At 40.9% G+C, this 14,890-nt stretch overlaps 1 protein-coding gene across 1 annotated transcript in view; it reads left to right on the top strand.

The window, feature by feature from the left end:
• The first annotated feature begins 6,206 nt into the window (after positions 1-6,206).
• ATPsynB (ATP synthase subunit b, mitochondrial) overlaps positions 6,207-14,890 on the top strand; it is a 45,648-nt gene continuing 36,964 nt past the window's right edge. Inside the window, exon 1 of the mRNA XM_053792675.2 lies at positions 6,207-6,289. Coding sequence (XP_053648650.1) covers positions 6,262-6,289 — 28 coding nt within the window. The 5' untranslated portion in view covers positions 6,207-6,261. The remainder of the gene's footprint in view (positions 6,290-14,890) is intronic.

Raw genomic sequence — 14,890 nt, 5'->3', positions numbered from 1 at the left:
TGCATAACAAGGGAGAGATACATGATTATATACACCTGGAAAATCCTAGAGGGACTAGTACCGAACTTGCACACGAAAATCACTCACAACGAAAGCAAAAGACTTGGCAGACGATGCACCATCCCCCCAATGAAAAGCAGGGGTGTCACTAGCACGTTAAGAGACCATACAATAAGTGTCAGGGGCCCGAGACTGTTCAACTGCCTCCCAGCACACATAAGGGGGATTACCAACAGACCCCTGGCAGTCTTCAAGCTGGCACTGGACAAGCACCTAAAGTCGGTTCCTGATCAGCCGGGCTGTGGCTCGTACGTTGGTTTGCGTGCAGCCAGCAGCAACAGCCTGGTTGATCAGGCTCTGATCCACCATGAGGCCTGGTCACAGACCGGGCCGTGGGGGCGTTGACCCCCGGAACTCTCTCCAGGTAAACTCCAGGTAATATTATCATTATGTGTCTCTACCTAAATAAACTTATTAATACAATTGTTAAAAACCTAAATTTGTGCAATAAAACATAATAAAAAAAGACTTAATTATCAACCTAATATTACCATTATTTTTACTATATTATTAATATTTATTTATTGCTAATTACTAATTATTTTCATTACATTCATATTATTGTGAAAAATTATTATTATTATTATTATTATTATTATTATTATTATTATTATTATTATTATTATTAAGATGATGATAGTGATGATGATGATGATGATGAGCAAATCACCTGCAGGAGGTTTACAGGACATTATCTGAATTATTACCTGCAAGTAATTTGGGTGAGGTAAATGGGACTTAAGTCACAGTAGGTCACAGAACTGCAACTCCTCCGACTGCCCACTTCTTTACCACTTTCACAAAAAGCTAGGCCTGACATTAAATTAATTATAAAATTAAAACCAGCTACTCTGGTATACTTACGTTTAGTCGACTGAATGGTATTTTGATTTACTTGCTGGGTACACAAAATATTCATATTAACACTTACCATTTAATTGCTGGAAGACACTTAATGCTGATGGAACACACCCTAACTTAACCCCTGGCAGCTAGAATTTACGATGGCCAGGGCAAAATCTACTGTACATTATGGGTAAACGATGGCAGACGATGCAACATCCCCCCAATGAAAAGTAGGGGTGTCACTAGCACGTTTAGGTGCTTGTCCAGTGCCAGCTTGAAGACTGCCAGGGGTCTGTTGGTAATCCCCCTTATGTATGCTGGGAGGCAGTTGAACAGTCTCGGGCCCCTGACACTTATTGTATGGTCTCTTAACGTGCTAGTGACACCCCTGCTTTTCATTGGGGGGATGTTGCATCGTCTGCCAAGTATTTTGCTTTCGTAATGAGTGATTTTCGTGTGCAAGTTCGGTACTAGTCCCTCTAGGATTTTCCAGGTGTATATAATCATGTCTCTCTCCTGCCTGCGTTCCAGGGAATACAGGTTCAGGAACCTCAAGCGCTCCCAGTAATTGAGGTGTTTTATCTCCGTTATGCACGCCGTAAAGGTTCTCTGTACATTTTCTAGGTCAGCAATTTCACCTGCCTTGAAAGGTGCTGTTAGTGTGCAGCAATATTCCAGCCTAGATAGAACAAGTGACCTGAAGAGTGTCATCATGGGCTTGGCATCCCTAATTTTGAAGGTTCTCATTATCCATCCTGTCATTTTTCTAGCAGATGCGATTGATACAATGTTATGGTCCTTGAAGGTGAGATCCTCCGAGATGATCACTCCCAGGTCTTTGGCGTTGGTGTTTCGCTCTATTTTGTGGCCAGAATTTGTTTTGTACTCTGATGAAGATTTAATTTCCTCGTGTTTACAATATCTGAGTAATTGAAATTTCTCATCGTTGAACTTCATATTGTTTTCTGCAGCCCACTGAAAGATTTGGTTGATGTCCGCCTGGAGCCATGCAGTGTCTGCAATGGAAGACACTGTCATGTAGATTCGGGTGTCATCTGCAAAGGAAGACACGGTGCTGTGGCTGACATCCTTGTCTATGTCAGATATGAGGATGAGGAACAAGATGGGAGCGAGTACTGTGCCTTGTGGAACAGAGCTTTTCACCGTAGCTGCCTCGGACTTTACTCTGTTAACTACTACTCTCTGTGTTCTGTTAGTGAGGAAATTATAGATCCATCGACCGACTTTTCCTGTTATTCCTTTAGCACGCATTTTGTGCGCTATTACGCCATGGTCACACTTGTAGAAGGCTTTTGCAAAGTCTGTATATATTACATCTGCATTCTTTTTGTCTTCTAGTGCATCTAGGACCTTGTCGTAGTGATCCAATAGTTGAGACAGACAGGAGTGACCTGTTCTAAATCCATGTTGCCCTGGGTTGTGTAATTGATGGGTTTCTAGATGGGTGGTGATCTTGCTTCTTAGGACCCTTTCAAAGATTTTATGATATGGGATGTTAGTGCTAACGGTCTGTAGTTCTTTGCTATTGCTTTACTGCCCCCTTTGTGGAGTGGGGCTATGTCTGTTGTTTTTAGTAATTGTGGGACGACCCCCGTGTCCATGCTCCCTCTGCATAGGATGGTAAAAGCTCGTGATAGGGGCTTCTTGCAGTTCTTGATGAACACGGAGTTCCACGAGTCTGGCCCTGGGGCAGAGTGCATGGGCATGTCATTTATCGCCTGTTCGAAGTCATTTGGCGTCAGGATAACATCAGATAGGCTTGTGTTAACCAAATTCTGTGGCTCTCTCATAAAAAATTCATTTTGATCTTCGACTCTCAGTCTGGTTAGCGGCTTGCTAAAAACTGAGTCATATTGGGACTTGAGTAGCTCACTCATTTCCTTGCTGTCATCTGTGTAGGACCCATCTTGTTTAAGTAGGGGCCCAGTACTGGACGTTGTTCTCGACTTTGATTTGGCATAGGAGAAGAAATACTTTGGGTTTCTTTCGATTTCATTTATGTCTTTTAGTTCTTCCCGCAATTCATGACTCCTATAAGATTCCTTTAGCTTAAGTTCGATGCTTGCTATTTCTCTGACCAGTGTCTCCCTACGCATTTCAGATATATTGACCTCTTTTAGCCGCTCTGTTATTCTTTTCCGTCGCCTGTAAAGGGAGCGCCTGTCTCTTTCTATTTTACATCTACTCCTCCTTTTTCTTAGAGGAATAAGCCTTGTGCATACATCGAGTGCCACCGAGTTAATCTGTTCTAGGCATAAGTTGGGGTCTGTGTTGCTTAGTATATATATATATATATATATATATATATATATATATATATATATATATATATATATATATATATATATATATAGTATATATATATATACAGTATATATATATATATATATATATATATATATATATATATATATATATATATATATATATATACATATATATATATATATATATATATATATATATATATATATATATATATATATATATATATATATATACGTATATATATATATATATATATATATATATATATATATATATATATATATATATATATATATATATATATATATATATGTCGTGCCGAATAGGCAGAACTTGCGATCTTGGCTTAAATAGCAACGTTCATCTTGCCATATAGGACAAGCGAAAATTTGTGTATGCAATCATTTCGCCAAAATCATTCTGAACCTAACGTAAAAAAATGTATTTCACTGTGTTTGTTTAGTAGTATTAAATTATTGTAAACAAATCTAAAATATATTTAGTTGGGTTAGGCTAAAATAAATTGTTCTTGCTATAATAAGGTTAGGTAAGTTTTCTAAGATTCTTTTGGTGCAAAATTATAAATCTTTACATCAGCATTAATGAAAAAAATATATCTTTAAACGTATAAGAGAAAATTTCAGAAAGGACTTAATTTTAAATGAGTTCTTGCTAATTGACCAGTTTTACATATTCGGCACGACATATATATATATATATATATATATATATATATATATATATATATATATATATATATATATATATATATATATATATATATATATAATATATATATATATATATATATATATATATATATATATATATATATATATATATATATATATATATATATATATATATATATATATATATATATATATATATATATATATATATATACGTGCAAGACACCACAAAGTATGAAAAAAATTTTTTACATAAAATATTAATTTTAATACACACAAACTTAAGAAGACATGCACTAAGAATACATGACACTTACCTTTATTGAAGATCTGGTGATGATTGATGGGATGGGAGGAGGGGAGAGTGAAAATTATTATAGTTTAGAAGGGGAATCCCCTTCCATTAGGACTTGAGATATCAAGTCCTTTCCCGGGGTTACTTCCCTTCTTCTTTTAATGCCACTAGGACCAGCTTGAGAGTCACTGGACCTCTGTCGCACAACATATCTGTCCATAGAGGTCTGTACCTCCCGTTTCTTTAAGATTTTCCTAAAATGGGCCATAACATTGTCATTGTAATAGTCAGCAGCACGGCTTGCAGTAGCTGTGTCAGGGTGATTTTCACCTGCAAAGGTTTGCAGTTCAACCCACTTTGCACACATTTCCTTAATCTTTGAAGTAGGCAACTTATTCAATTTCTCTCTCACTCCTGGGAGTGCCTTTTTCTCCTGAGTAATGTAGGTCCTGCTTGGCATTTTCTTCGAAAAATGACCTGTTTCGTCACAATTAAACACTTGTTCAGGTTTCAGTCCTTCAGTTTCTATGTACTCCTTGAATTCCTGCACATATTTTTCAGCTGCTTTGTGGTCCGAACTGGCAGCCTCACCATTCCTTATCACACTATGTATGCCACTACGCTTCTTAAATCTCTCAAACCAACCTTTGCTGGCCTTAAATTCACTCACATCATCACTAGTTGCTGGCATTTTTCTAATTAAATCCTGATGCAACTTCCTAGCCTTTTCACATATGATCGCTTGAGAGATGCTGTCTCCTGCTATCTGTTTTTCATTTATCCACACCAATAAGAGTCTCTCAACATCTTCTATCACTTGCGATCTCTGTTTCGAAAACACAGTTAAACCTTTGGCAACAACAGCTTCCTTGATTGCCGTTTTCTTGCCCACAATAGAAGCGATGGTTGATTTTGGTTTCTTGTACAACCTGACCAGGTCGGTGATACGTACTCCACTTTCATACTTATCAATGATCTCTTTCTTCATTTCAATGGGTATTCTTACCCTTTGAGGTGTAGGGTTGGCACTAGAAGCTTTCTTGGGGCCCATGGTCACTTATTTTCCACAAACAGCACCGAAAACACTGTAATAATACGAAATATTCCGAGTGTATGCTTGAATGTTACCGCGGAGGCTGGCTGGTAAACAATGGGACGGGCGGCACATGTAAGGCTGGCTGAGGGCTCACATTGGACCCGTCTTGGACGAAGGTCGCTGAGCGGGTTTTTGTCCACTATGCGGGGCAAAATTTTAGCGAACAAACTATGCGCTATGCGGATTGTTCGCTATGCAAGGCGTTCGCTATGCGGGGGTCCACTGTATATATATATATATATATATATATGAATTATGCCTACAATGTAGTCTCTTTCTCCAATCATGTCCATGCCTTCCATTTCCTCAAATCCCCATTGGTGTTTTATGAGCAGTGTGTGTGTGTATGTGTGTGTGTGTGTGTGTGTGTATGTGTGTGTGATGTGTGTGTATGTGTGTGTGTGTGTGTGTGTGTGTGTGTGTGTGTGTGTGTGTGTGTATGTGTGTGTGTGTGTGTGTGTGTGTGTGTGTCGTGCCCAATAAGTAAAACTAGTTAATAAGCAAGAACTCATTTAAAATTAAGTCCTTATTAAAATTTTCACTTATACGTTTAAAGATACATATTTTTCATTTATTTTAATGTAAAAATAATAATTTTGTACCAAAAGAACCTTAGAAAACTTACCAAACCTTATTATAAAGAGCGCAATTTAATTTAGCCTAATCCAACTAAATATATTTTAGATAAGTTAACAATAATTTAATAATAAACAAATACAACGAAATATATATTTTTCGTTAGATTCAGAATGATCTTTGCGAAATTATTGCATACGCAAATTTTCGCTTCTCTTATTCGGCAAGAATAGCGTTGCTATTTAAGCCAAAATCGCAAGTTGTACTTATATGACACGACACACATATATTATTTTTATATTACTATATTATATATATTATATTTGTATTATATTTATTTTTATTGATAATATATATGCTGATTTGACTGTGTCGGCCATCTTGGATAAGCTCAGCTGCTGGGGACGATGTTGTCAAGAATAGCCTCTCGCTCTGGTAATTATTGCCTCGGCGGCTTATTGTATTATACAGTAGGGAGGTTAGTGTATTTTGTATAAGTGGAGGAGTTAATGTTTTTAATGGAGGGTGTGTGGAGGGAGGCTGGAGGAGATGTAGTGGAGGCCGGCACGACAATGTTGTCTTTCCTCTTAGTCAGGATGGATATATCCTTCTCTCAGTTGGTCTGGATGGATATATCCTTCACTCAGTTGGTCAGGATGGATATATCCTTCACTCAGTTGGTCTGGATGGATATATCCTTCACTCAGTTGGTCAGGATGGATATATCCTCTCAGTTGGTCAGGATGGATATATCCTTCTCTCAGTTGGTCAGGATGGATATATCCTTCTCTCAGTTGGTCAGGATGGATGTATCCTCTCAGTTGGTCAGGATGGATATATCCTTCTCTCAGTTGGTCAGGATGGATATATCCTTCTCTCAGTTGGTCTGGATGGATATATCCTTCACTCAGTTGGTCAGGATGGATATATCCTTCACTCAGTTGGTCTGGATGGATATATCCTTCACTCAGTTGGTCAGGATGGATATATCCTCTCAGTTGGTCAGGATGGATATATCCTTCTCTCAGTTGGTCAGGATGGATATATCCTTCTCTCAGTTGGTCAGGATGGATGTATCCTCTCAGTTGGTCAGGATGGATATATCCTTCTCTCAGTTGGTCAGGATGGATATATCCTCTCAGTTGGTCAGGATGGATATATCCTTCTCTCAGTTGGTCAGGATGGATATATCCTTCTCTCAGTTGGTCAGGATGGATATATCCTTCACTCAGTTGGTCAGGATGGATATATCCTTCTCTCAGTTGGTCAGGATGGATATATCCTTTTCTCAGTTGGTCAGGATGGATATATCCTCTCAGTTGGTCAGGATGGATATATCCTTCACTCAGTTGGTCAGGATGGATATATCCTTCTCTCAGTTGGTCAGGATGGATGTATCCTCTCAGTTGGTCAGGATGGATATATCCTCTCAGTTGGTCAGGATGGATATATCCTTCTCTCAGTTGGTCAGGATGGATATATCCTTCACTCAGTTGGTCAGGATGGATATATCCTTCTCTCAGTTGGTCAGGATGGATATATCCTTCACTCAGTTGGTCAGGATGGATATATCCTTCTCTCAGTTGGTCAGGATGGATATATCCTTCTCTCAGTTGGTCAGGATGGATATATCCTTCACTCAGTTGGTCAGGATGGATATATCCTTCTCTCAGTTGGTCAGGATGGATATATCCTTCACTCAGTTGGTCAGGATGGATATATCCTTCTCTCAGTTGGTCAGGATGGATATATCCTTCTCTCAGTTGGTCAGGATGGATATATCCTTCACTCAGTTGGTCATGATGGATATATCCTTCACTCAGTTGGTCAGGATGGATATATCCTTCTCTCAGTTGGTCAGGATGGATATATCCTTCACTCAGTTGGTCAGGATGGATATATCCTTCTCTCAGTTGGTCAGGATGGATATATCCTTCTCTCAGTTGGTCAGGATGGATATATAATTCTCTCAGTTGGTCAGGATGGATATATCCTTCACTCAGTTGGTCAGGATGGATATATCCTTCACTCAGTTGGTCAGGATGGATATATCCTTCACTCAGTTGGTCAGGATGGATATATCCTTCTCTCAGTTGGTCAGGATGGATATATCCTTCTCTCAGTTGGTCAGGATGGATATATCCTCCTCTCAGTTGGTCAGGATGGATATATCCTTCACTCAGTTGGTCAGGATGGACATATCCTTCACTCAGTTGGTCAGGATGGATATATCCTTCTCTCAGTTGGTCAGGATGGATATATCCTCTTAGTTGGTAAGGATGGATTTATCCTTCTCTCAGTTGGTCAGGATGGATATATACTCCTCTCAGTTGGTCAGGATGGATATATCCTCTCAGTTGGTCAGGATGGATTTATCCTTCTCTCAGTTGGTCAGGATGGATATATCCTCCTCTCAGTTGGTCAGGATGGATATATCCTTCTCTCAGTTGGTCAGGATGGATATATCCTTCTCTCAGTTGGTCAGGATGGATATATCCTCTCAGTTGGTCAGGATGGATATATCCTTCTCTCAGTTGGTCAGGATGGATATATCCTTCTCTCAGTTGGTCAGGATGGATATATCCTTCTCTCAGTTGGTCAGGATGGATGTATCCTCTCAGTTGGTCAGGATGGATATATCCTTCTCTCAGTTGGTCAGGATGGATATATCCTTCTCTCAGTTGGTCTGGATGGATATATCCTTCACTCAGTTGGTCAGGATGGATATATCCTTCACTCAGTTGGTCTGGATGGATATATCCTTCACTCAGTTGGTCAGGATGGATATATCCTCTCAGTTGGTCAGGATGGATATATCCTTCTCTCAGTTGGTCAGGATGGATATATCCTTCTCTCAGTTGGTCAGGATGGATGTATCCTCTCAGTTGGTCAGGATGGATATATCCTTCTCTCAGTTGGTCAGGATGGATATATCCTTCTCTCAGTTGGTCTGGATGGATATATCCTTCACTCAGTTGGTCAGGATGGATATATCCTTCACTCAGTTGGTCTGGATGGATATATCCTTCACTCAGTTGGTCAGGATGGATATATCCTCTCAGTTGGTCAGGATGGATATATCCTTCTCTCAGTTGGTCAGGATGGATATATCCTTCTCTCAGTTGGTCAGGATGGATGTATCCTCTCAGTTGGTCAGGATGGATATATCCTTCTCTCAGTTGGTCAGGATGGATATATCCTCTCAGTTGGTCAGGATGGATATATCCTTCTCTCAGTTGGTCAGGATGGATATATCCTTCTCTCAGTTGGTCAGGATGGATATATCCTTCACTCAGTTGGTCAGGATGGATATATCCTTCTCTCAGTTGGTCAGGATGGATATATCCTTTTCTCAGTTGGTCAGGATGGATATATCCTCTCAGTTGGTCAGGATGGATATATCCTTCACTCAATTGGTCAGGATGGATATATCCTTCTCTCAGTTGGTCAGGATGGATGTATCCTCTCAGTTGGTCAGGATGGGTATATCCTCTCAGTTGGTCAGGATGGATATATCCTTCTCTCAGTTGGTCAGGATGGATATATCCTTCACTCAGTTGGTCAGGATGGATATATCCTTCTCTCAGTTGGTCAGGATGGATATATCCTTCTCTCAGTTGGTCAGGATGGATATATTCTTCTCTCAGTTGGTCAGGATGGATATATCCTTCACTCAGTTGGTCAGGATGGATATATCCTCTCAGTTGGTCAGGATGGATATATCCTTCTCTCAGTTGGTCAGGATGGATATATCCTTCTCTCAGTTGGTCAGGATGGATATATCCTTCTCTCAGTTGGTCAGGATGGATATATCCTTCTCTCAGTTGGTCAGGATGGATATATCCTTCTCTCAGTTGGTCAGGATGGATATATCCTTCACTCAGTTGGTCAGGATGGATATATCCTTCACTCAGTTGGTCAGGATGGATATATCCTTCACTCAGTTGGTCAGGATGGATATATCCTTCACTCAGTTGGTCAGGATGGATATATCCTTCTCTCAGTTGGTCAGGATGGATATATCCTTCTCTCAGTTGGTCAGGATGGATATATCCTTCACTCAGTTGGTCAGGATGGATATATCCTTCACTCAGTTGGTCAGGATGGATATATCCTTCTCTCAGTTGGTCAGGATGGATATATCCTTCACTCAGTTGGTCAGGATGGATATATCCTCTCAGTTGGTCAGGATGGATATATCCTTCTCTCAGTTGGTCAGGATGGATATATCCTTCTCTCAGTTGGTCAGGATGGATATATAATTCTCTCAGTTGGTCAGGATGGATATATCCTTCACTCAGTTGGTCAGGATGGATATATCCTTCACTCAGTTGGTCAGGATGGATATATCCTTCACTCAGTTGGTCAGGATGGATATATCCTTCTCTCAGTTGGTCAGGATGGATATATCCTTCTCTTAGTTGGTCAGGATGGATATATCCTCCTCTCAGTTGGTCAGGATGGATATATCCTTCACTCAGTTGGTCAGGATGGACATATCCTTCACTCAGTTGGTCAGGATGGATATATCCTTCTCTCAGTTGGTCAGGATGGATATATCCTCTTAGTTGGTCAGGATGGATTTATCCTTCTCTCAGTTGGTCAGGATGGATATATACTCCTCTCAGTTGGTCAGGATGGATATATCCTCTCAGTTGGTCAGGATGGATTTATCCTTCTCTCAGTTGGTCAGGATGGATATATCCTCCTCTCAGTTGGTCAGGATGGATATATCCTTCTCTCAGTTGGTCAGGATGGATATATCCTTCTCTCAGTTGGTCAGGATGGATATATCCTCCTCTCAGTTGGTCAGGATGGATATATCCTCTCAGTTGGTCAGGATGGATATATCCTCCTCTCAGTTGGTCAGGATGGATATATCCTTCACTCAGTTGGTCAGGATGGATATATCCTTCACTCAGTTGGTCAGGATGGATATATCCTTCTCTCAGTTGGTCAGGATGGATATATCCTTCTCTCAGTTGGTCAGGATGGATATATCCTCCTCGCAGTTGGTCAGGATGGATATATCCTTCACTCAGTAGGTCAGGATGGATATATCCTTCTGTCAGTTGGTCAGGATGGATATATCCTCCTCTCAGTTGGTCAGGATGGATATATCCTCTCAGTTGGTCAGGATGGATATATCCTCCTCTCAGTTGGTCAGGATGGATATATCCTTCACTCAGTTGGTCAGGATGGATATATCCTTCACTCACTTGGTCAGGATGGATATATCCTTCTCTCAGTTGGTCAGGATGGATATATCCTTCTCTCAGTTGGTCAGGATGGATATATCCTTCTCTCAGTTGGTCAGGATGGATATCTCCTTCTCTCAGTTGGTCAGGATGGATATATCCTTCTCTCAGTTGGTCAGGATGGATATATCCTTCTCTCAGTTGGTCAGGATGGATATATCCTCCTCTCAGTTGGTCAGGATGGATATATCCTTCACTCAGTTGGTCAGGATGGACATATCCTTCACTCAGTTGGTCAGGATGGATATATCCTTCTCAGTTGGTCAGGATGGATATATCCTCTCAGTTGGTCAGGATGGATTTATCCTTCTCTCAGTTGGTCAGGATGGATATATACTCCTCTCAGTTGGTCAGGATGGATATATCCTCTCAGTTGGTCAGGATGGATTTATCCTTCTCTCAGTTGGTCAGGATGGATATATCCTTCTCTCAGTTGGTCAGGATGGATATATCCTTCTCTCAGTTGGTCAGGATGGATATATCCTTCACTCAGTTGGTCAGGATGGATATATCCTTCTCTCAGTTGGTCAGGATGGATATATCCTTTTCTCAGTTGGTCAGGATGGATATATCCTCTCAGTTGGTCAGGATGGATATATCCTTCACTCAGTTGGTCAGGATGGATATATCCTTCTCTCAGTTGGTCAGGATGGATGTATCCTCTCAGTTGGTCAGGATGGATATATCCTCTCAGTTGGTCAGGATGGATATATCCTTCTCTCAGTTGGTCAGGATGGATATATCCTTCACTCAGTTGGTCAGGATGGATATATCCTCTCAGTTGGTCAGGATGGATATATCCTTCTCTCAGTTGGTCAGGATGGATATATTCTTCTCTCAGTTGGTCAGGATGGATATATCCTTCACTCAGTTGGTCAGGATGGATATATCCTTCTCTCAGTTGGTCAGGATGGATATATCCTTCTCTCAGTTGGTCAGGATGGATATATCCTTCTCTCAGTTGGTCAGGATGGATATATCCTTCTCTCAGTTGGTCAGGATGGATATATCCTTCTCTCAGTTGGTCAGGATGGATATATCCTTCTCTCAGTTGGTCAGGATGGATATATCCTTCACTCAGTTGGTCAGGATGGATATATCCTTCACTCAGTTGGTCAGGATGGATATATCCTTCTCTCAGTTGGTCAGGATGGATATATCCTTCTCTCAGTTGGTCAGGATGGATATATCCTTCACTCAGTTGGTCAGGATGGATATATCCTTCACTCAGTTGGTCAGGATGGATATATCCTTCTCTCAGTTGGTCAGGATGGATATATCCTTCTCTCAGTTGGTCAGGATGGATATATCCTTCACTCAGTTGGTCAGGATGGATATATCCTTCACTCAGTTGGTCAGGATGGATATATCCTTCTCTCAGTTGGTCAGGATGGATATATCCTTCACTCAGTTGGTCAGGATGGATATATCCTCTCAGTTGGTCAGGATGGATATATCCTTCTCTCAGTTGGTCAGGATGGATATATCCTTCTCTCAGTTGGTCAGGATGGATATATAATTCTCTCAGTTGGTCAGGATGGATATATCCTTCACTCAGTTGGTCAGGATGGATATATCCTTCACTCAGTTGGTCAGGATGGATATATCCTTCACTCAGTTGGTCAGGATGGATATATCCTTCTCTCAGTTGGTCAGGATGGATATATCCTTCTCTCAGTTGGTCAGGATGGATATATCGTCCTCTCAGTTGGTCAGGATGGATATATCCTTCACTCAGTTGGTCAGGATGGACATATCCTTCACTCAGTTGGTCAGGATGGATATATCCTTCTCTCAGTTGGTCAGGATGGATATATCCTCTTAGTTGGTCAGGATGGATTTATCCTTCTCTCAGTTGGTCAGGATGGATATATACTCCTCTCAGTTGGTCAGGATGGATATATCCTCTCAGTTGGTCAGGATGGATTTATCCTTCTCTCAGTTGGTCAGGATGGATATATCCTCCTCTCAGTTGGTCAGGATGGATATATCCTTCTCTCAGTTGGTCAGGATGGATATATCCTTCTCTCAGTTGGTCAGGATGGATATATCCTCCTCTCAGTTGGTCAGGATGGATATATCCTCTCAGTTGGTCAGGATGGATATATCCTCCTCTCAGTTGGTCAGGATGGATATATCCTTCACTCAGTTGGTCAGGATGGATATATCCTTCACTCACTTGGTCAGGATGGATATATCCTTTTCTCAGTTGGTCAGGATGGATATATCTTTCTCTCAGTTGGTCAGGATGGATATATCCTCCTCTCAGTTGGTCAGGATGGATATATCCTTCACTCAGTTGGTCAGGATGGATATATCCTTCTGTCAGTTGGTCAGGATGGATATATCCTCCTCTCAGTTGGTCAGGATGGATATATCCTCTCAGTTGGTCAGGATGGATATATCCTCCTCTCAGTTGGTCAGGATGGATATATCCTTCACTCAGTTGGTCAGGATGGATATATCCTTCACTCACTTGGTCAGGATGGATATATCCTTCTCTCAGTTGGTCAGGATGGATATATCCTTCTCTCAGTTGGTCAGGATGGATATATCCTTCTCTCAGTTGGTCAGGATGGATATCTTCTCTCAGTTGGTCAGGATGGATATATCCTTCTCTCAGTTGGTCAGGATGGATATATCCTCCTCTCAGTTGGTCAGGATGGATATATCCTCTCAGTTGGTCAGGATGGATATATCCTCCTCTCAGTTGGTCAGGATGGATATATCCTTCACTCAGTTGGTCAGGATGGATATATCCTTCACTCACTTGGTCAGGATGGATATATCCTTCTCTCAGTTGGTCAGGATGGATATATCCTTCTCTCAGTTGGTCAGGATGGATATATCCTTCTCTCAGTTGGTCAGGATGGATATATCCTTCTCTCAGTTGGTCAGGATGGATATATCCTTCTCTCAGTTGGTCAGGATGGATATATCCTTCACTCAGTTGGTCAGGATGGATATATCCTTCTCTCAGTTGGTCAGGATGGATATATCCTTGTCTCAGTTGGTCAGGATGGATATATCCTCCTCTCATTTGGTCAGGATGGATATATCCTTCACTCAGTTGGTCAGGATGGATATATCCTTCACTCAGTTGGTCAGGATGGATATATCCTTCTCTCATTTGGTCAGGATGGATATATCCTCTCAGTTGGTCAGGATGGATATATCCTTCACTCAGTTGGTCAGGATGGATATATCCTTCTCTCAGTTGGTCAGGATGGATATATCCTTCTCTCAGTTGGTCAGGATGGATATATCCTTCTCAGTTGGTCAGGATGGATATATCCTTCTCTCAGTTGGTCAGGATGGATATATCCTTCTCTCAGTTGGTCAGGATGGATATATCCTCCTCTCAGTTGGTCAGGATGGATATATCCTTCTCTCAGTTGGTCAGGATGGATATATCCTCTCAGTTGGTCAGGATGGATATATCCTTCTCTCAGTTGGTCAGGATGGATATATCCTCTCAGTTGGTCAGGATGGATATATCCTTCTCTCAGTTGGTCAGGATGGATATATCCTCCTCTCAGTTGGTCAGGATGGATATATCCTTCTCTCAGTTGGTCAGGATGGATATATCCTCCTCTCAGTTGGTCAGGATGGATATATCCTCCTCTCAGTTGGTCAGGATGGATATATCCTCCTCTCAGTTGGTCAGGATGGATATATCCTTCTCTCAGTTGGTCAGGATGGATATATCCTTCTCTCAGTTGGTCAGGATGGATATATCCTCTCAGTTGGTCAGGATGAATATATACTCCTCTCAGTT

Source organism: Cherax quadricarinatus, chromosome 81, assembly GCF_038502225.1.
Source record: "Cherax quadricarinatus isolate ZL_2023a chromosome 81, ASM3850222v1, whole genome shotgun sequence".
Taxonomy (NCBI): Eukaryota; Metazoa; Arthropoda; class Malacostraca; order Decapoda; family Parastacidae; genus Cherax; species Cherax quadricarinatus.
Note: the sequence above shows the minus strand (reverse complement) of the source record. Positions and strands in the feature narration are given on the sequence as shown.